This window comes from Panicum virgatum, chromosome 2N, assembly GCF_016808335.1.
Source record: "Panicum virgatum strain AP13 chromosome 2N, P.virgatum_v5, whole genome shotgun sequence".
NCBI classification, from domain to species: domain Eukaryota; kingdom Viridiplantae; phylum Streptophyta; class Magnoliopsida; order Poales; family Poaceae; genus Panicum; species Panicum virgatum.
In genome coordinates this window covers 27158315-27177678 of record NC_053146.1, presented here as the reverse complement: position 1 = coordinate 27177678, position 19364 = coordinate 27158315, and the positions used below count along the sequence as shown (strand labels likewise).

Genomic DNA, 19364 nt, shown 5'->3' with positions numbered 1-19364 from the left:
GGCACGTGCGCACAGGTCAGCACAACGTTGATGTCGCGCGGCGTGGCACAACACGATGGTTTTCTATATTGAAGATATTTTTCTTTTATATGTGGACGTTATTATTTCATATTATGTTGGACTGACAGAGCATCCGATGGAAAAGATTCCCATCGGACCCGATCAAAAAAGCGCGGCGACATCAGAGGTCCGGTGGATGATTGTGGCGAGCCAAAAATAACGTCCACTTTAGGCGCATTTTGGCGACAAAAACAACAAAGGGAAACTCACCATGGCGATTGTAGCAGTTAGAAATCTCAGCGCGACAAGTTTAGACGCGAACATACAGATCTTAGCAGGCTACAATAGTAAAATTATCATAACAGTGCCAAAGTGTTAAATTCAAACAAGTGTCAAAATTGTTGGACATGAACAAATTTTAGGCTCCGTTTTGTCGCGATTTTGGGATGAAAAGTTATTGTAGCATAGTTCGTTGTTACTTGACAAATAATGTCCAATCATGAACTAATCTATACTATAAGGATCCATAGAAATTGAAACATTCCTCACTAAGATTAGCCCCCATACCCACCTCACAAACTCCACTTTTGAGCCCACCTGGAAGCACCAAATGTTTGACAGGGGATGGCAGGCCCAAAACAGTTCCTCCGCCAGTTCAATCGTCGCCGCGCCCCCCTCTCCGCTCCGTTTTTTTCCACCGTGAGTTGCATCCACGCCGGTTTTACCCACACCGATTTTTCATCCGTGCACTGGTTTTTCACCCGATTTTTTCACCTGGAATGCGGAGCCGCGCTGGTCACGGCGCCGAGGCCTTCCTTGCATGATCGCACCCTTCCCTCTCTGCGTCCTCAGATTGCGGGACCAGCGCCGCACGATCGCGCTCCTGCTTTCTCGACGATCTGCGCGGAACGCCGCCGCCGAGACGTCCGTCCACCTCTCGCTCAACGTCCCGTCCCGCCCCGCCGTCCAGGAGCCGGCCTTCCGGCACGCCAACCCTCCGATCGCCGCGCCCCCGCCCGCGTCATCGACCCCGCTGGCCCGGTCGAGCCAGTTCCGCCTCGCCGACTTCGACCGGCTCGCCGTCCTGGGCCGTGGGAACCGCGGCACCGTGTACAAGGTGCACCACCGCGAGACGGGCGCGCTCTACGCGCTCAAGGTCCTGCACCAGGGCGACGCTGCCGAGGCGGACGTCCTCGGCCGCACCGCCTCGCCGTTCGTCGTCCGGTGCCACTCCGTCCAGCCGGCCGCATCGGGCGATGTCGCGCTGCTCCCTGCACGGAGGGCACAGAGTTGCAAGCCCTCGCGGAACGACGACCTCCCTCCCTCAATCGACGCTCTCCTGCGCGGAACGTCGACCTCCCTCCCTCCCTCCCTGGACAATCCCTACGATTGCGCGGAGCGTCTCGTCCTACGGTTGCGTGGCATCCTGACCGCCGCTGAGCCGGCACGGATCGCAGCGCCGAACATCAAGAGGTAAACGTACTTGCCCTTGGTGAATGCATGTTGTAAACCCTAGCATCATAATTTTTCATGTAGCAGGCCTACGCGTTTCTTTCGCCGTTACCGGCCGAGCATGCTATAGGACGGACGCTGTTCCACGTCGGCGACCACGCCGACGAACTCTGTCTACGTGGATGGCGCGCCGCGGCGGCGACGAGCATCATCGTGTTCCTCTTGTCGATATAACCAACACACAGAAGCTAGAAACCGGTTCTAATAAAAGGTCAAGAGAATTGGAAGGAGGTGAGTATTGTACGACTACTTGTCCATGTCCATATTTGTCGAAACCTCTAATTGTCCAGCTCTGTTTGTTAGATGCTGATCTCACAGCTGTTAGGCGGCAAAAGGCAAGGGAACGTTATGCCAATTTGCTGCCAGAGAAGAAAGCTGAACTTAATGCAAAGAAAAGAGAAAACTATCATCGACGACAAGCAGAGAAACGATCAGCAGGTCAGCTACATGTTGTTAAATTCATCATGAAATTTAAATGCCCAAATATATTGTATGATGCTTAAACTATGGGAGATGTTGATGGCAGCGATGACAGACACACCCCAGTCAGGAGTGTTACATGTTCATGAAGTTCCTTGTTTGATGGAGACACCTCCGTCGGCAGTGTTCCACGTTTCTGGAAGTGCAGGTTAATCATATTTTTTTGTAATTTGGTTGGTGAAATGTTGATTAATGCTTTTTGATGGTTTTAGGACTGTCATGCACTCCATCTTCGACACTGTTGCATGTGGATGGAACTAAAGTTTTCAGACAGACTATGTGTGTGGCTGCAAGTGAGCAAGAACACGTGCTCAGTAATCAACATCCGGCAGGTTTGTCAAATGTTATGTTTCTAGCTTATTCCTAAGTGTGGTGGTTAAATAATGGAAGTTATTGATGTCAGTATTGACAGATACACCCCAGTCAGGAGTGATACAACTTGATAGAATATCATCCTTCATGCGAACACCTCAGATGGCAGGTTAGAGTATTATTTTTGTCATATTTTGTTATTTCGATGGATTTTTGATACTGTGGCATGGTCGCAGGAATGTCGGCCAACCCACCCTCGTCGCTGTTGCGCGTGGACGGATCTGCAGTTTTCAACGGAACTTGTGATGTTGGTACAAATGCCACCATGCACGTGTCCATTAATCGACATGAATCTGGTTCTTCTATTGCCAATGATTCGTCAGATTGGCTTGCTCGCAACAATTCGTATATAAGAACATCTCGCACCAGTACCAATCCTGCTGTGCTCCAAGGAAACACCGATAACACAGGTAATGATAGCTTGTTATTTCTTGTGTCCAAACGCCATTTAATTTACTGTTTTTGGCAGATGACGGTGCTACTGTCTCGTCTCTAAGTGCAAGAAAAAAAAAGGAAAAGCCACATGGAGCGGATTAGGTTTGCAACAATGTCAAGTGAGAAAAGAGCTGAAAGGAATATCAAACGGAGGGAAAGATACAATAGTAACAAAAAAGGTCTTTATGTTTCAATTGCAGAAATTATTATGTTGCAATACACTTTTGTAAGCACTGGTACAGTGCTCGCGTTTTCTTTTGTGCCGTTATATAATTGTTTACCTATAAGTTTGGGCCAACGTTTTGTTATGTTCGTGCCACCAGGTGTAAACGTTGGGAAACCAGACTATGACGCCAGTATTTGGGAACCCGATGAGGAGATGTTGGCCGCGCAAGAAGTTTCTTTTCAGTATTTATTTTTTAGCGTGTAACACATTTATGATTAGAATATTATATATACTCGTTTCATGTAAATTAATTGTATGTTTGATGTGACACAGAGGAGGATCTGGATTGCAGAGCCCCAGATGATTGTGATTTTGATCTTGATGTTCTCACGGATGACGAAGCAAGAGTCTACCATAGTAGTGGTACGATTAAATATATAGCAGATGATTTATTATTTTAAAAATATATATATTATTGAAATCTATAAACCCACACATGTTAGTCGCTCTAGATGTGCAGTTCAGTACAATCAGGGAACCAGGCGTGGTTATATTGGACAGTGATCCTTTTGAAAGAGTATACAACGATCTGCCTTCTGATGCGAGTATTGTGGTGCTATAAGGTTTCCAAGTGAAGGTCCTGGGTTTTGTTGCATGCAAGGAAAAGTTAATTTAGTGAATACACCAGTTCCCGATGATTTGCAACGCCTGTTTACAAGCCAGACGGATAGGGATGCCTTGTACTTCGGAAAAAATATTCGGTATTTCAACTCTCAGTTCTCGTTCACAAGCTTTGGAGCTACCGTGGATCATCGGGTCGCTACTGCAGTTGGTGACTATTTCGTGCTAAAATAGATTTGGTGTTTATGTACAATGCTATTTGTGTTTTATAAACTCTAACAAAAAATTAACCTTGATGATTTACACATATATGTAGGTACTGGTGTCTATACTTTCAAAGTGCATGGTCAGATTTATCACAGATTGGACCAGCTGAGATCGGGAAAAGATGGTCCGCGTCATATGCAGTTGTACTTCTATGACACGGATGAGACCCTATCACAAAGACGCAAAAGATCACCCCATCTTGATTCAGGATTAATTCGGACGATTCTTCGAACCCTCGAGAATAATCCGTATGTTCGTTTCTTTAGGAGTGTTGGACAAATGCAATATCTTGACGAGTTAAAAATTGAATTGAACACCAGTATTTCTGTTGATCAAAGAAGATACAACGCACCTGCTATGGATCAAGTTGCGGCTATCTGGCAGGATGGCTCTGATGAAAGAAATAAATTTAAACGGAGTATTATGGTTTATCCAAATTCTGGTCATCCAGAATTTATACGGGCGTACCATGGTTGTTACGATCCATTAGCTTACCCTATCCTCTATCCCGGTGGTGAGACTGGCTGGGAAGACAAAAGTATATTGCTGGAGGAAATACCAATAATACGCTTTCCCCGAATTAGAAGAAAGTATACAAAGCGCAAAAATGATGGTACGACATCTACATGCACTACTCGATTATTACTTGTTGGTGAAATTATTTTAAACTTTTTTTAAGTAGATGGCAATGTACTAATATATATATATCGATCACCATATTCACAGAAAGTCATATTGCTCCTTCAAAAAGGGCAAGAAAATAAGGTGTCAAGCAGAATCAAGTACATTCAATCAGTCAGACGAAACATTCAGGTTGCAATATATAATCACTTATTATGGTCTTGTAAATTACTGATTTTTTAGCATTTATACAATAATGCTTATTATGGTCTTGTAAATTTACAGCTCCTTATAATTGTGAGCATGAGGAAGAAGACGACCGTGACAACAACATGGCTGAGGATGGTGATGGAGGTAAACTACATATTAACATGTTTGATATTGTAATGTTATGAATTTTTGTTTAGTCTAAATATAATGGTCAATTTTTTTATTCGTGCTCTCATTCTGTTGCTATTATTAAAAAAACAGATGGCGGGGGTTCGTGTTTGCATGTCAGTGCGAGGGAGTATTACTGCTATATTATGCAGATCCGCAATGATGTTTTTAATATATTCTTTCATGATGGAAGGATTTTTCAGCAATGGATAGTGGATATGTATGTGAAAATTGAGAGTATGCGACTTGATTGGTACTCCTATCCAGAACACCAGAAAATTATAAGGGCAGACCTCTATCAGGTATAATAAAGGAACTTGTTAGCATTTAACAGTACTCCACCATTTTTTTTAATGTGGTGATTGATTTGAGTTTATCTGTTTTCAATGACAGGGTCTAATGGACACCCTTCTTGCCGGTGAGCATAGGGGTTTGAAGGCCGGTAAATTGGTTGTTTTATCTAACAATTTTCCTGGAAGTGATAGAGATGTGCAGTGCAGGTTCATGGATGCAATGTCATTAGTTGCTAAATATGGAAGGCCAGATTACTTTTTAACCATGACTTGCAACCCCTACTGGCCAGAGATCACAGAACTGTTGTTGCCTGGTCAGACACCTCAAGATAGACTTGATATCGTGGCGAGGGTTTACCATGCCAAACTCATTGATTTTCATGATTTTGTGATTAAGAAGGGTCACTTTGGAAAGGTTGCAGCCTGGGCACATGTTACCGAGTTTCAAAAAAGAGGTTTGCCGCATGAACATTTCTTGCTTATAATGGAAAGCGGTTCAAAGCTTAGCGGGCCAGATGATTTTGACAAATATATATCAGCAGAACTACCGGATGAAAAGAAATATCCTCTTATCAATGAACTTGTATGCAAGCACATGATGCATGGTCCTTGTGGCATTCTAAATAAAAAGTGTGGTTGCATGCAAGATGGTGCATGTCGTTTCAGGTACCCTAAACAATTCAGTGAGACCACGGAACAAGGAAATGATGCATATTCTATATACAGAAGAAGAAATGATGGTCACAAAGTTTTTATGCGTAAGAAATGGTTGGATAATAGATGGGTTGTACCATATAATCCAGCACTCCTGATGAGATATAATTGTCACATCAATGTTGAAGTTTCCAGCAGCATTAAATGTTGCAAGTATCTATATAAGTATGTATACAAGGGCATGGATTGTGCATCATTTACAGTTGCAAATCATGATCAGAATGGAGAGATAGAGATCAATGAGATTAAACAGTACAGGAAGGCACGGTGTATTACGTCTATTGAAGTAGTATATCGGCTCTATAGGTTCCCAATGTTTTCTATGTATCCTCCCATTTTGCAGATGCAAGTTCATCTTCCAAGTATGCATATGGTACCATTCAAAGATGACGACAACCTTGAAGATGTACTAGAATGAGCTAGGAATCAGAGATCGATGCTAATAGAATTCTTTAGAATGAATAGTGAAGATCCAAATGCCCGGAGATACCTATACAGGGAATTTCCAGAACATTATACATGGAACAAGTCCACAAAAAGTTGGTCTCGTCGGAAAAGGCAGTCCAGATTGGAAGGTTGGTGTATGCATACCCGTCTGAAGGCGAACGATTTTATCTTCGAGTTCTTTTAAACCATGTTCGAGATCCAACATCATTCATATCAATCAGAACAGTCCGAGGTGTGGTGAGTCCTACATTTAGAGAGTGCTGTGAGAAACTTGGACTTGTCGAAACAGATAGCTCACTTGACAATGCACTCAGCGAAGCCGTAACTTTTCAGATGCCACGTGTTCTTAGAAGAATGTTTGCAACTATTATGGTTTATTGCGAGTACACAAACATCCGTACCCTCTGGGACAAGCATTATGAATCAATGGCTGAGGACTATCGTCATGTTCATGGTAATTCTTTAATAGTTGAGCAGTTTGTCCTTCGAGACATTGCAGATATTCTCTCCTCGATGGGTAAAGACATTAGAAATTACGGACTGCCATCCATGCAACTATCTGGTGAGACATTTCGATCTTTTTATATTAAACCACATATCTTTTAATCTTGTTTTTTGTATTAAAGTCATTTTGGACAAACTTTCACTGATAAATAAAATAACTTGTCAAACAGGGGAGACGAATAGAGATTATTGTAGGGATCTAACTGAGGAGAGGAAAATCGTTGTATCTGATGAGGACATTAAATTAGCTGAGTCACTTAATGCTGAGCAGATGGAAGGTTTCAATGAAATTTTAGATCATGTTATGACAAATAGAGGGAAAGTTTTCTTTGTAGATGGTCCCGGTGGTCCCGGAAAGACTTATCTTTACAAGACACTTTTGGCCAGAGTTCGGTCGACGGACCGCATCGCAATAGCTACGGCTACGTCTGGAATTGCAGCATCCATCATGCCTGGAGGTCGGACAGCACATTCGAGGTTCAAAATTCCCATAAAACTTGAAGATAATTCTGTGTGCAACTTTACCAAACAAAGTGGTACTGCAGAACTATTGCGTGAGGCATCTTTAATTATATGGGATGAGGTTGCGATGACATGAAGGCAGGCTGTAGAGACACTTGACAGATCTTTACAGGATATTACAGGATGTGATTTACCGTTTGTTGGTAAAGTAATGGTATTTGGAGGGGATTTCAGACAAGTTCTACCTGTTGTTCCTAGAGGTACTAGAGCACAAATTTGTGATGCTACCTTACTTCAATCCTATATATGGGATGATATCAAGATAATACGATTGAAGCAGAACATGAGGGCCCAGAATGATGTATGGTTCTTGCAGTTTCTATTAAGAATTGGTGATGGGACAGAAAAAACCTTTGCACATGACTATGTGGATCTGCCGGATGACATTATGCTTGAGTATAATGATGATCAGTCTGTTGATACTCTCATCGACCATGTGTTTCCAGATCTAGCTAAGAATTGCACATCCGTCAGTTACATGTGCGAGCGTGCTATATTGTCAACAAGAAATGAGTATGTTGATAGCCTCAACGCGATGATGATTGGAAAGTTTCCTGGAAACGAAAAGGTTTACTACAGTCATGATTCCGTAGATGATGACTCAACTAATAACTATCCTCTTGATTTTCTGAACTCAATTACTCCAAATGGTCTTCCTCCGCACGAGCTTAAAATTAAGAAGAACTGTCATGTCATACTCCTTCGAAATCTGGATCCTCATCATGGACTGTGCAATGGAACTCGACTTATAGTGAAGGTTTTTGAGGATAATGCAATTGATTGTGAAATTGTAAATGGACAGCATGCTGGAAATCGAGTTTTTATACTAAGGATACCATTGTCTCCATCAGAGGATATTTCACTACCTTTCAAGTTTAAGAGAAAACAATTTCCAATAAGACTCAGTTTTGCAATGACTATAAATAAAGCCCAGGGTCAAACTGTCCCGAATATTGGGATATATCTTCCAGAGCCTATTTTCTCTCATGGACAACTATATGTTGCTTTATCCAGAGGTGTTTCGCGTTCTACTACATGGATGTTGGCTAAACCTAACAAAGATTTGGATCCCACAGGTAGAAGGACAAAAAATATTGTTTTCAGAGATATTTTGCAGAATTGAATAAACAACCATTCATTTTCCGAGTCAGGTACCTCACTAGATTTATTCATTTTTAATTTAAACCCAATGCTGTTGGTTTAGGCCAAGGCGTTAGAAATTCAAAATGACAGTCTAATTTTAATTTGTTTTGTTTTGTTTCATGCCGCCATGACAGTTGGAGTCCCTAAGATGTGAAAGGCGTTGGGAATTCTCGGCTATAGTGGATAGGGCACATTAGTGCCAATTTCAACCTTCAAATATATTTGACAAGGGGGCTTAACGAGCCAACATCCTTGAGCATGGCGTCCCTCTCCTGTTGGCAACACTTTCAGCTTCTGATTTTAAAAGATGCAAATGTGCTTTCGTGAGATAGAAGTAGATTGCCAAGTCGTGTGATCTGAGACATTGGGAATGCCCAAATAATTATATTTTTCCCTAATTTTTATAATATTATCATGTTTTGATGGAGTTTTATATTAGGTGTGTTTATATAACTTGTCAGGAATGCCCAAATATAATCTTACATTTCCCTAATTATTATAATATTGTCATGGTTTGGTGGATCTTTATATTAGGTCGGTTTATATAACTTGTGGTGCACTTTGTAACAAGTTAATGGTGTAAAACCAGATATCATTAAAACTAATATATACTATACTAGAGAGAAAAAAAGAAAAAAGTGTTGCCTAGGGACAGGCGGTTAAAGGACCACCGGGTTCAACCAACGGGGTACCCTTGACGGGTTCGACCCGCGGGGAGCACAAACAGACCCAAACCCGTATCCCACACGTCGCGGCAAAGAGAAAGGCGGCCAGTATCAAGAGTTACGATCAGGAATTTCAAGACCGTTGGGTGTGCCATGGCATATATGCACGTTGGAACCGCCTTGTGCAAACGAGGTTTTTTTTTTGAGGGGGTGTGCCAACTTTACTCAAACAGCGTAGCTAGTACAAACTCCATCAGGAGGATCAAAAAACCAAACATGTCTTCCTAATGATTCATAAATCGAGCTTCTAGCTAAAGCATGGGCATCAGTGTTCGACGCCCTCCCTTCATGGACAACTTCTGCTCTTTTGAAATTCGCCATACCAGCCTTCATCTCTCTGATTACATGGCCGTATCGACCCATTCCAGGCCCTGCCATGCTTCGGACAGCACAGGCGCAGTCTATGGCAATCCGCACCCTCCTGATCATGAGGTCCGCTGCAAGGGCTAGGCCTTCACGGCACGCCAGCACTTCCGCCGTCTCCGGGTCGGATATGCCCTTCATCACTAGGGCCGACGCTCCCATGAAAGCGCCCGCCCCATCCCTTGCCACCGCCGCCATCGCCACAATATCAGAATTCTTTGAAAGTGCGGCGTCGACATTTACCTTCATCAGGCCTTGTGGGGGCGGAATCCATTTGGGAGCTGCAGCAGGTGCACAGCCCGCACCCGCATCCCCTTCCTCTCCACTGTCGGCATAGCCGTCTCCAAGTCTACAATAAACCTCTCTATGAAGCTGTGAGTGGACAACGGGCTCTGAAAAATATTTTCATGAATTGCCTTCCTCCTCGCTTGCCAAATTGCCCACAAAGTTACAACAATTCTCACCAACTTATCATGAGCGAGACCTGCTATTGCTTCGTGGATCCACCCGCGTGCATTGTCATCTTGTGCCTGACTGATGAAATCAACAAGTTCATCACATTGTAAAGCCCAAACGCACCTGGCCATATTGCATTCCAGCAGCGAGTGCTTCAACGAATCCTGACCGCCACAGATAGAGCAATTGCTTGTCTGTGCCATGTTTCTGCGATGCCGCACATCGCCTGTCGGAATGGAGTGCTTAGCGAGCCTCCATAGGAACACCCGGATCTTCGACGAGACCTTGACTGACCACAGATCCGTCCAGTCTTTCTGGTCCGCCTCGACATATGATCTCCCCGGGTTGTGTTCAATCCAGCTCGACCGCCGTTCCCGTGTCATGACCAGCATCTGGTAAGCCGATCTAACAGAGAAAACTCCGGACTTCTCGTAATGCCAGGCCCAGAAATCCTCTTGCCTCCGCCCAGACAGCGGAATGCTTCTGATCAGCTCGCCATCCATTGGTAGGAAGTGTGTGTCCACCTCCTGTAAGTCCCATGTAAACATCAGCGGGTTAATCAGTTCACTGACCTTTCCCGGCGGTGTGTCACTGATGCAGCATATTGGTCGTAGCTGCCCATCCCTCGGAAGCCAATTTGAGTGCCACACCTCCGTATCTTCCCCGGTTCCAATCCTACGAATTAAGCCTTGTTTGAGCACTTCTTTGCCATCGACAATAGCCCGCCAAACTCTAGATGGAGAGGGTCCCAGGTCTGCCTCCAGAAATAAGTTGCTCGGGAAGTACACTGCTTTGAGAACCCTTGCGCTAAGCGAGTCAGGATCTTGCAGGATCCGCCACGCCTGTCGTGCCAGCAGTGCAAGGTTGAAAATCTCTGTCTCGGAAACCCATGCCTCCCATGTATTTTGGTTTGGCCATCTCCTCCCATGCGACCCAGCATGTCTTCCTTTTACCCTCCTTGCTTCCCCACCATAAACTCTGGAGTAGATTGTCAATGTGCTGGCATAGCCCCCGTGGTAGTCTGAAGCATGACATAGAAAAAGTTGGGATCGCTTACGCTACAGACTTGATCAGGACTTCTTTTCCTCCAGATGAAAGAGTCTGTTCCAGCCAGCCTTGAACTTGCTTCCACACCCTATCTTTTAGGTACTTGAACGCCCCATTTGTTGAGACACCAACATCTGAGGGCATGCCCAGATACTTCTCACTCAATGCAACATTATGGACCTGTAAGGAGTCCATGACAGCCTCACGAATGCTCCCGCTGACACCTTTTGCAAAATGTATCGAAGATTTATCCATATTAATGCGCTGCCCAGAGGCTTGGCAGTAGATGTGTAGCACATCCTTCACCTGATCCGCACTCTCCCTGTTTGCCTTAAAAAACAGCAGGCTGTCATCTGCGAACAGTAAGTGACTAACCATCGGAGCCGAGGCTGCCACTGTGATTCCCCTGAGGTTCGATGACTGGATTCTGGACTTCAAGAGGCACGAAAGGCCCTCTGCTGCTAGCAAGAACAAATAGGGTGAGACTGGATCACCCTGGCGGATCCCTCTAGAAGGTACAAACCTCTCCTGTCGCTCCCCATTAAAAAGAACAGAGAAATAAACCGATGTTACCAATCTCATAATGGTGTCGACCCACAAACGATGAAAGCCAAACCGTAACATAATAACCTGTAAATAGCTCCACTCTACCCGGTCATAGGCTTTTCTCATATCCAGCTTGAGGGCAGCGAACCTGCTGTCGCGGGCTCTCTTCTTCTTCATGAAATGCATACACTCATAAGCTGTAATTATATTGTTAGTAATCGAGCGCCCTGTCACAAAGGCTGATTGCTCATCTGAAATAAGATCAGGGAGCACCTTCTTTAGCCTATTGGCCATCACCTTGGAGGCAATTTTATACACCACGTTGCAAAGACTTATTGGCCGAAACTGGCCTAGCTCCTCTAGGCTATCGACTTTTGGAATGAGCACAATACAGGTGTTATTAAATATTGATGGATCATCCTCCCCCTCAGTACTATGAGGACAACCGAAGTTACCTCATCGCCGCATAATTCCCAATGGCGCTGGAAAAAATGTGCTGGCATGCCATCTGGCACAGGCGCCTTGGTCGGAAACATTTGGAAAAGAGCTATTTTTACTTCCTCCTTCTCGAAGGGCGCCAACAGTCCCTCAATCATAGCCGCTGCCACCTTAACAGGGACTGTGTTCAAAACACGGTCCATATCAGTCGTGCCTTCTGATCGGTACAGCATCTTATAGAAATCTGTCGCCATAGCTCCCATCTCATCCTCATTCTCAGTGAACTGACCATTTGATTTCTTGAGCTTTGAGATTTTATTTTTCCTCCTTCTTTGGCTGGCCCTAAGATGGAAGAATTGTGTGTTCTTGTCGCCCGCTGACAGCCACATTATTCTGGATCGCTGTTTCCACATGATTTCCTCCCTGTAGTTTAGCTCCATAATTCTCTCCACCACCTTGATCTCTGCATGCGACGGCCCCACGCGCGAAGGAACTGATCTCATACGGTCGAGTTCCTCATTTAGCGCCTTCATTCCTGGTGGACATGGCCAAACGTTTGTGTATCCCACAAATTGAGACTCCCAGCTAAAGATGTCAACTTGTCATGCAATTCTCTAAGAGTATGTGCCTTCCCAGCGCCCTGCCAAGTTCGAGCCAACATGGCCTCAAACTCGTCGTGAGACTCCCACATCACCTCATATCTGAACATCTTCTTCCTGTGTTTCCTTCTTCCCCGCTCCACCTCCCTATCCCAGCGGAGGAGGATGGGGTCATGGTCCGAGCCAGCAGCAGTGAGGTGCGACACCTGTGCAAGAGGAAAACGAGAACACCAATCTGCAGTCGCTAGTGCTCTGTCCAGCCTCACGCGGCAGAAAGTTCCTCCCGCCACTTTCTTCTCGAAAGTCCACTTCCGACCCACAAAACCGAGGTCGTACAAACCACAAATGTCAACCATCTCACAGAACCCCTTGATCTGCGCCCGGCTTCGTTCTTGCACCCCTGAGTGCTCATCTCTATGCAAGACCTCATTAAAATCGCCGATACAGACCCACGGTAAATTAGATGATGCCTTGATAAATTTCAGCATATCCCATGTCTTATGGCGCTCTGCAACCTGTGCCTCGCCATAAACACACGTCAACCTCCAGGGGTCATGCCCATTCTCCGTAACAATAGCATTGATATGGTACTGGGAGAACGGTAAGATCTCAACTCTAGTATTATTGTTCCAGTAGATACCGAGTCCACCACTGCGGCCAGCACTACTTACAGCAAAAGCATTATCATACCCTAGAGTATTCTTCAGGCCTTCTACCAGTGCCTTGTGCACCTGAGTTTCGAGTACACACAGCACGGTCGGGGCAACCTTCTTCGCGAGATCGCGAAGTTCCTTCACCGTCGAGGCGTTGCCTAGTCCTCGACAATTCCAACTTAAGCAACTCATTGCTTCTGGCGGCGCTCCGACATGGAGCCTGCCTCATCGTGTGAAAATTCACCCCCTGTGCTCGTCGTGCTCTTCTTCCTGTCTCTCGGCAAGACGTACACTACAGCCATCCATTTGATCGCCGGTAAAACCGCGCGGTCATCCTTCGTTAGCAACACCCCCTCTCGTTCCGTCTCACTGAGGCAGAGCTTCTGCTCCTCCACCTCGACGTCCTGCTTCCCTGTCTTCGTGCGCGAAAGTCCCGCCGCCATGATGACCCTCATCCTCACAGATCGAAAACTGAAACCCACCAAAGCCGGGCAGCTGAGTCAGATCAGCCCCATGGTCAGCCCGAGTAGGAACAGATCGAACCCAGGTGAGGAGGAGGTGCGGCGTCGGTGGAAAATCCTTCGCCCGGCGGAGATCGCCGACAGAGTCGCCTGGAACCCTGGCAGCGCAGCCAGGTAGATTTCTTGGTAGAGCTCTTTCCCTTGTGCAAACGAGGTGGGACAATACCACCAGAGCAATGCCGCAGAGTAGCCCATCAATGTGTTATTCGATTGGCCCAAACATTTTCGTCCAGCGATGCAATGTCCGGTCGCGGCCCATTAGAGATTCTCTGAAGCGAAGTGTGCCCCATTAGCGTATGGACGTGGTGATTTTTGTCCCACCTCGCGATCTGAGGGAGCAGGAGACTGGTTTATAAACATTGGCTGCCGCGCATATTATGGGTTTATAAACATTGGCTGCCGCCCCTGTTAACAGAAGACAAAAACCTCTCCCACATTATTGGCCGACTGCTCTTGTTGCCTTCGATTTGGGTAGTGTTATGCGTACTTTTTTATGTATCTTTTTTGTTTCATGATATATATATATATATATATATATATATATATATATATATATATATATATATAAAGGGAGAGTAGAACACATTAAATAGAAAAGTAGACGATTCCAAAGGCTAATTGCCAAATGTTTAATAGGTGTTGCAATTAGCAGACAAAAGCTAATTGCGAATTTATTTGTGTATAAAATTGGAAAGTAAACTTGGAACTCCTAGCTAACTCTAATCGCCACCAAGGCCATCCATGCGGCTGCCATTGATCATGATCTCGTATACATCAGTTACTAGTGGATTGCGCGCGCGTAGATTTTTGGCATTTTTTTGTGGTTTAATTATGTAATTATAATGATTGATGTTTCAAATGCATGATGCGATTTTTCTTGTATCATGTGTTGTTTTCTTGCCTTGTTTCATTCATTGGCATTCGAAGGAAGATTTGTTTGTAGTAGAAGTATCCTAACAGCCATAAATGAAGAGAAATTCGGAATAGTTGGCACCCTAGAATATAAATTCAGGAGTTGATATGTTGGTTCGCTGATAGCCGAGAACTGGTACATAAGGTTCATCAGCTCATTTACTGTAAATGACATAAATCACACAGGTAATACAACAAGAAGATACATTAGGAACCAAGGTTGCATATAGTACAAGGTCTAGGAAGTTAAAGGTGCAAATAAATAGAAGTCATGGCAGCTGGTAACCATGTTTAGCATCAGCATGGCATACTAAAGGAAATGCTGGTTAGGTGGTAAGCTAAGTTGCTCAATATGCGGTCCAAGAGGGCATTTTAAAATGAACGAAATCTGATTCCACAGATGATTGCTCTTGTCATCCTGTTTCATCCTGCATAAAAATGATGTTCTAAATATAAGATGTTAGTTTAGGTAGCATAAAGAAGATCAATTTTTGTGTTCTTTTCTGGTGTTAGAGAGGTACCATTGGAGCAAGCTATTCTGCAATCTACAAAGGATCCTTGGTTTAATAGTTTGCAAAGAATCTTCGAAGGAACAGGCATAGAATCACCAGGTAGCGTCCAGCTAGGAACACAACAGCTTCAATTGTTTGGATTACTGTTAGTACGACAGGGGGAATCAATTGAAGCATCAAGGTCTTGGACGCTCTTTCCTTCAAACTTGTTTCTGTTTTGGGTAGACAAAGGATAAAGACGACTGCCCATAAAAGTGTTCATGATGTGACGCAATCTTAGTTCATAATAAAAGGTCAACCACATTTAATCGCATACAGGGTGGTAGAAAGATGTAACTTTATGTATGCGATAAGTGCACGCATCCATTGTGGTATATGGGGTATTTCCAGACCACAACAGTTGAAGATGAAGTGAAGCAACCTTTTCCAGATAAAAAATGCTGCTATGGCCACTACAAAAGCTTGGAAGACATACCATTTCTCCACGGGTATATAACTGAACGGGATCTGAACTGACAAAGCGAGGAAAGTGTCCACCAATGGGATTGTCATCTCAAGGGAAGGGAGCTGAAACATGACTGGAGCAGTAAAGCCAGCTGTTTCTTCAACTTGTTTAGTAGTTCCAAGAGGCAACTGGGAGTTGTCTTCTGCAGTTATGGTTAGGGATAGCTCAGTAGCTCGGTTTCTTCCAATTTTGTTGATGAGCTGTGGGATGGGCAGACCTAAAAAACAGCGAAAACAAATAATATGGTCATTTCAGAAGCAAGTAGTATGAGCAGTGAAAGGCAAACGCTAGGCTGCACAGGTAGTGTCTGAGTAGTGTGTTAGAGAAATGTAGTGTCCAGTTTGTTTTAAAATCATTTGCTTAGCAGGGTAAGCTGTGGTGGTAAGTAGTTGAATATGAAGGTCTTTTGTCAAGAAATATTAGGTGGTAGTAGATTTCTAAAAAAATTCATTGTATCCTAATCAAATATACATGCAGCAAGAACCAATATGTATCTGTAGCGTGGTGTGGAACTAAATAGTTCTGAATAAGACGGAACAAATAAGGTTTAGGCAGCATTCATGCATTTTCTAGTATACCATCTAAGTACAACTTTGCGTAACTAATAGAGATGCCACTTACAGAGTAACTTTGGACAGTGCAGTTTTTAAGTCAAAGGAAAGGCTTTACTGTGCAGGTAGCTAATGATTTATATGCATGTGGATGACAGGTTTCTTGTACCCCCAAAGTTGTCAGATTTAGATAAATTTTAGGATGATTTGCTGACAGGGTAGGCACATATATTTCATCCTCTGGACACTGAATAATTGGTGTAAATGGCACATAAAAAAACATGTAACAGGTATCTGTTTGTTTCTTAGTCGACAAACCTGGCTGTTGGCCTGCTGTGATAGTAGCTACAGATGTAGCTTGGTGAGGTAAAGGTCCGCTAATCATCGGAGCACACGACTAGTCTGATCACAAAGATTATATCCAGTTTCTTTGTTCACCTTGCATACACCACCTTCTTTGTTGTTGTGAAGTTGAGCAGGGGTTTTGGCCTGATTGAGGAAAGTAATTAGTGTTGGGAAATGGATTTCTGTGAAGGAAAAAATACACAGTTTATTTATTGAAGTTTATGCAGGTCCCTTTCGTCAGATTTTGAAGGGGCTCAACCATTAACAGATCATGACCTACAATACTACTTTAAATCCTCCACATGTTAATATGAAAGGCTAAGTTATGAGCAAAGTATCGTATGGATAAGCTGCAGAATCCTATATTCAATTAAAATAACAAACCCAATTTTAGAATAAACCCACCAAAGAAAAAGGCATAATAAGCTATTAATGCAATCACATGGCATTGTCTACATAATGCGAATCAAATTAGTAGAAAAATTTACCTTCTCTGCAGCCGATTGAAGGTCCTGGATTTCATTTTCATGTGCTTGCGCTTTCTGGTTTCTTTGGAAAGATCGAAGAGATGGTAGACTTTGGGAAATGAAAGAAGCATAACATACCTTTGCATAAGCTGGGAAATGAAATTTAGCATTCTTCTTTTAATGGCAGTAATAACAGATCGAGGTCGGGGATGCCAAAAACTTCTATATTTATGCAGTCAGCCACATAAGTGGGGGAAACAACAAATTTGCGGCAGAGGATCTGTAAAATCCCTTTCAGTGCTTAAAAAGAAATTTTGCTGGAATACCATTGGATTTCCTAGAGAGTGGGGTACCTCGGATTCCATTGCAGAAAGAGGGAAGAAATGGGAATAGCGGTAATTGGTGAGAGGAGGAGGTTTGTATGAACCTACGAGGGGAGACAAGGGCGCTGAGGCTGCCGGACGGCCCTGGCAGGGCAGCGACGGCAGCGAGGACGGGGTGCCAGCGCTGGCTTGCAAAAGGAGCTCGCCCAGGCTGTACACGCGCTCCTGCACGACCGGGAAGAAGAAGAAGAAGAAACGATCCGTCAGTTGTCGATCGATGCTGCACTAGATTTGGGCAGCTTTGCCCATGAATGTGAGGTAGCAATGGCATGAACTGATGAACACGAGGTGGTTACCTCTCTGACGACGGTGGCCATGAGCGAGATCATCTCCTGGAGGAAGTCGTGGAATCCCTGGAGGTACAAAAATCACATGGCTAGATAAATCCACCGCGTCGCCCCACCCGCACCCCACGTCGCGCCGCCCCTCCTGCGCCACCGCTGCGTGGGTTCTCCAGGCTGGCGAGCTCGAGGCCCCGAGCTGCCCCGTGCAGGTCCGTCCCGCCATCGAGGCCGCGCGGAGGGAGGAGGCCGCTCCCACGCGTGGGCCCGCACAGAGGGAGGAGGCCGCTCGCACGCCTAGGCCCGCGCGGATCCGGCCGGAAGGGTGCCGCCGCGCCATGGCCATCGGCCTGGGCTGGATCTCGCCGGGGGCAGGGCTCCTGCTCCACTGCGCCGCCGCGAGGCCTACCGCCGGCCCGTGACCGAGCGAGGGAGGGGGAGAAGGGGCGCCGGCGATGGGAGGGGTGGAGGAGCGGCGGCGAGGGAGCGGCGGCAGAGGTAGGGTCGCGCCCTGCGGAAGTCGCTGTGGGGTGTGCACGCAGCAGGGCTGCAGGGCGCGCCGAGAAGGTGCGGGTCTGGGTCGTCGACTGGGCCGGGGCTGGAGCACGGAACCGGGTATCCGGGCGGCGGAGCAGAGGCCGCAACCGCGCAGGAGGAGGTGGGCGTGTGGACTGCGCGGCGGCAGGCGACGAGGCGAGGTGCAGCAGGGCGCGCCGAGTAGCTGCGGGGCCAGGTCGTCGACTGGGCCGGGGCGGGAGCACGGAACTGGGCATCCGGGCGACGAAGCAGAGGCCGCAACCGTGCAGGAGGAGGTGGGCGCACGGACTGCGCGACGGCAGGCGGCGAGGAGAGGCGAGGCCGCCGCCGTGAGCCGCGAGGACCGCAAGACGAGCTCAGAGAAGAGGGCGGAGTTTGAGACATCAAAGGAACTATCGGGAAGGAGATGGAGGAAGACGGAAATTTCTCGGAAGATGGGTTTGACCAGCACTGCAGTGTGTGAACGGAAGAAATCTTTTGGCGCAGCTAGTCAAGGAGAAGAAGGAAGACGAAAACTTCCCGGAAGATGTGCTTGACCTGCACTGCAGCATGTGAACGGAAGAAATCTTGTGCAGCACAGACGAGCAGGCATCGAGACCATCACGACGAGATCGCATGGCAAAAAAATTTGAGCCGACGTGGCCACGGCGAGAGGCTACGGAGTCCCGCACGAATCATATATAGAAATGGAACGGGGGCTGTATCTCCTTATCATTGCGCATTCACGTGTACTATGTAGCTTCTTTGTCCGGTAAGCATGTTCGGCAATGGCACGTTTAACGCCATCGTGCTTCATAAAGTCCGTACGCAAGTCCCGTCTAACATCTGGAAAAATTTCATATGTAAGTACATCAGTGGTACACACACATGTTTCGATATATTCATATCTATAAAATCAGGAATTAACACCTAATAATATTTGCAATTCGCCCTGCTAGTGGGCTGGATTGTTTTGGTTTTTTTGGACCGGGTATTGAAGTGGGCCTTACTGGTTTGGGTGGAAATGGATTCTAGGAGCTATTAGGCTGGATTGGGTTGAGTTTTTACT

The 19364-nt window shown here is 45.6% G+C and overlaps 3 protein-coding genes across 13 annotated transcripts; 2 read left to right on the top strand and 1 right to left on the bottom strand.

Moving 5' to 3' along the window:
* Positions 1-2046: 2046 nt before the first annotated feature.
* Positions 2047-3566, top strand: LOC120660166. The gene is made up of 7 exons (XM_039938553.1): positions 2047-2140; positions 2205-2324; positions 2396-2473; positions 2541-2774; positions 2834-2978; positions 3123-3388; positions 3478-3566. The coding sequence occupies exons 1-5, from the start codon at positions 2095-2097 to the stop codon at positions 2899-2901; spliced, it is 546 nt and encodes a 181-aa protein (XP_039794487.1). The 5' UTR covers positions 2047-2094; the 3' UTR covers positions 2902-2978; positions 3123-3388; positions 3478-3566.
* Positions 3567-3570: 4 nt separating this feature from the next.
* Positions 3571-8906, top strand: LOC120660164. Its single transcript, XM_039938552.1, has 7 exons — positions 3571-3797; positions 3903-4466; positions 4760-4828; positions 4946-5154; positions 5246-6868; positions 6981-8483; positions 8610-8906. The coding sequence occupies exons 1-5, from the start codon at positions 3620-3622 to the stop codon at positions 6275-6277; spliced, it is 2052 nt and encodes a 683-aa protein (XP_039794486.1). The 5' UTR covers positions 3571-3619; the 3' UTR covers positions 6278-6868; positions 6981-8483; positions 8610-8906.
* A 5918-nt stretch (positions 8907-14824) lies between these two features.
* LOC120660163 lies at positions 14825-17878 on the bottom strand. Of its 11 annotated transcripts, none has more exons than XR_005669391.1 (6): positions 17795-17878; positions 17543-17663; positions 16622-17395; positions 15723-15969; positions 15257-15459; positions 14825-15163 (listed from the first exon to the last, which is right to left on the bottom strand). XR_005669391.1 is itself a non-coding variant. In XM_039938550.1 (3 exons), the coding sequence occupies exons 1-3, from the start codon at positions 16686-16688 to the stop codon at positions 15046-15048; spliced, it is 432 nt and encodes a 143-aa protein (XP_039794484.1). In that variant the 5' UTR covers positions 16689-17459; the 3' UTR covers positions 14825-15045. The 11 variants fall into 11 exon arrangements, 2 of the variants coding, with proteins under 2 accessions (XP_039794484.1, XP_039794485.1); XR_005669394.1 differs by having other exon boundaries at positions 16622-17337; XR_005669392.1 differs by lacking the exons at positions 17543-17663; positions 17795-17878 and adding an exon at positions 17469-17486.
* Positions 17879-19364: the final 1486 nt, after the last annotated feature.

Coding starts and splice junctions, on each gene's coding strand:
- LOC120660166 (XM_039938553.1), top strand. CDS start 2,095: ATGGAGACACCTCCGTCGGCAGTGTTCCACGTTTCTGGAAGTGCAG. Junction 2,141..2,204: donor CCACGTTTCTGGAAGTGCAG/GTTAATCATATT, acceptor TGATGGTTTTAG/GACTGTCATGCACTCCATCT. Junction 2,775..2,833: donor AGGAAACACCGATAACACAG/GTAATGATAGCT, acceptor TGTTTTTGGCAG/ATGACGGTGCTACTGTCTCG.
- LOC120660164 (XM_039938552.1), top strand. CDS start 3,620: ATGCAAGGAAAAGTTAATTTAGTGAATACACCAGTTCCCGATGATTTG. Junction 4,467..4,759: donor TACAAAGCGCAAAAATGATG/GTACGACATCTA, acceptor GTAAATTTACAG/CTCCTTATAATTGTGAGCAT. Junction 4,829..4,945: donor GGCTGAGGATGGTGATGGAG/GTAAACTACATA, acceptor TTAAAAAAACAG/ATGGCGGGGGTTCGTGTTTG.
- LOC120660163 (XM_039938550.1), bottom strand. CDS start 16,688: ATGATTAGCGGACCTTTACCTCACCAAGCTACATCTGTAGCTACTATC. Junction 15,970..16,621: donor CACAGCAGGCCAACAGCCAG/GTTTGTCGACTA, acceptor GCTGTTTTTTAG/GTCTGCCCATCCCACAGCTC. Junction 15,164..15,722: donor TATATACCCGTGGAGAAATG/GTATGTCTTCCA, acceptor ATTTTTATGCAG/GATGAAACAGGATGACAAGA.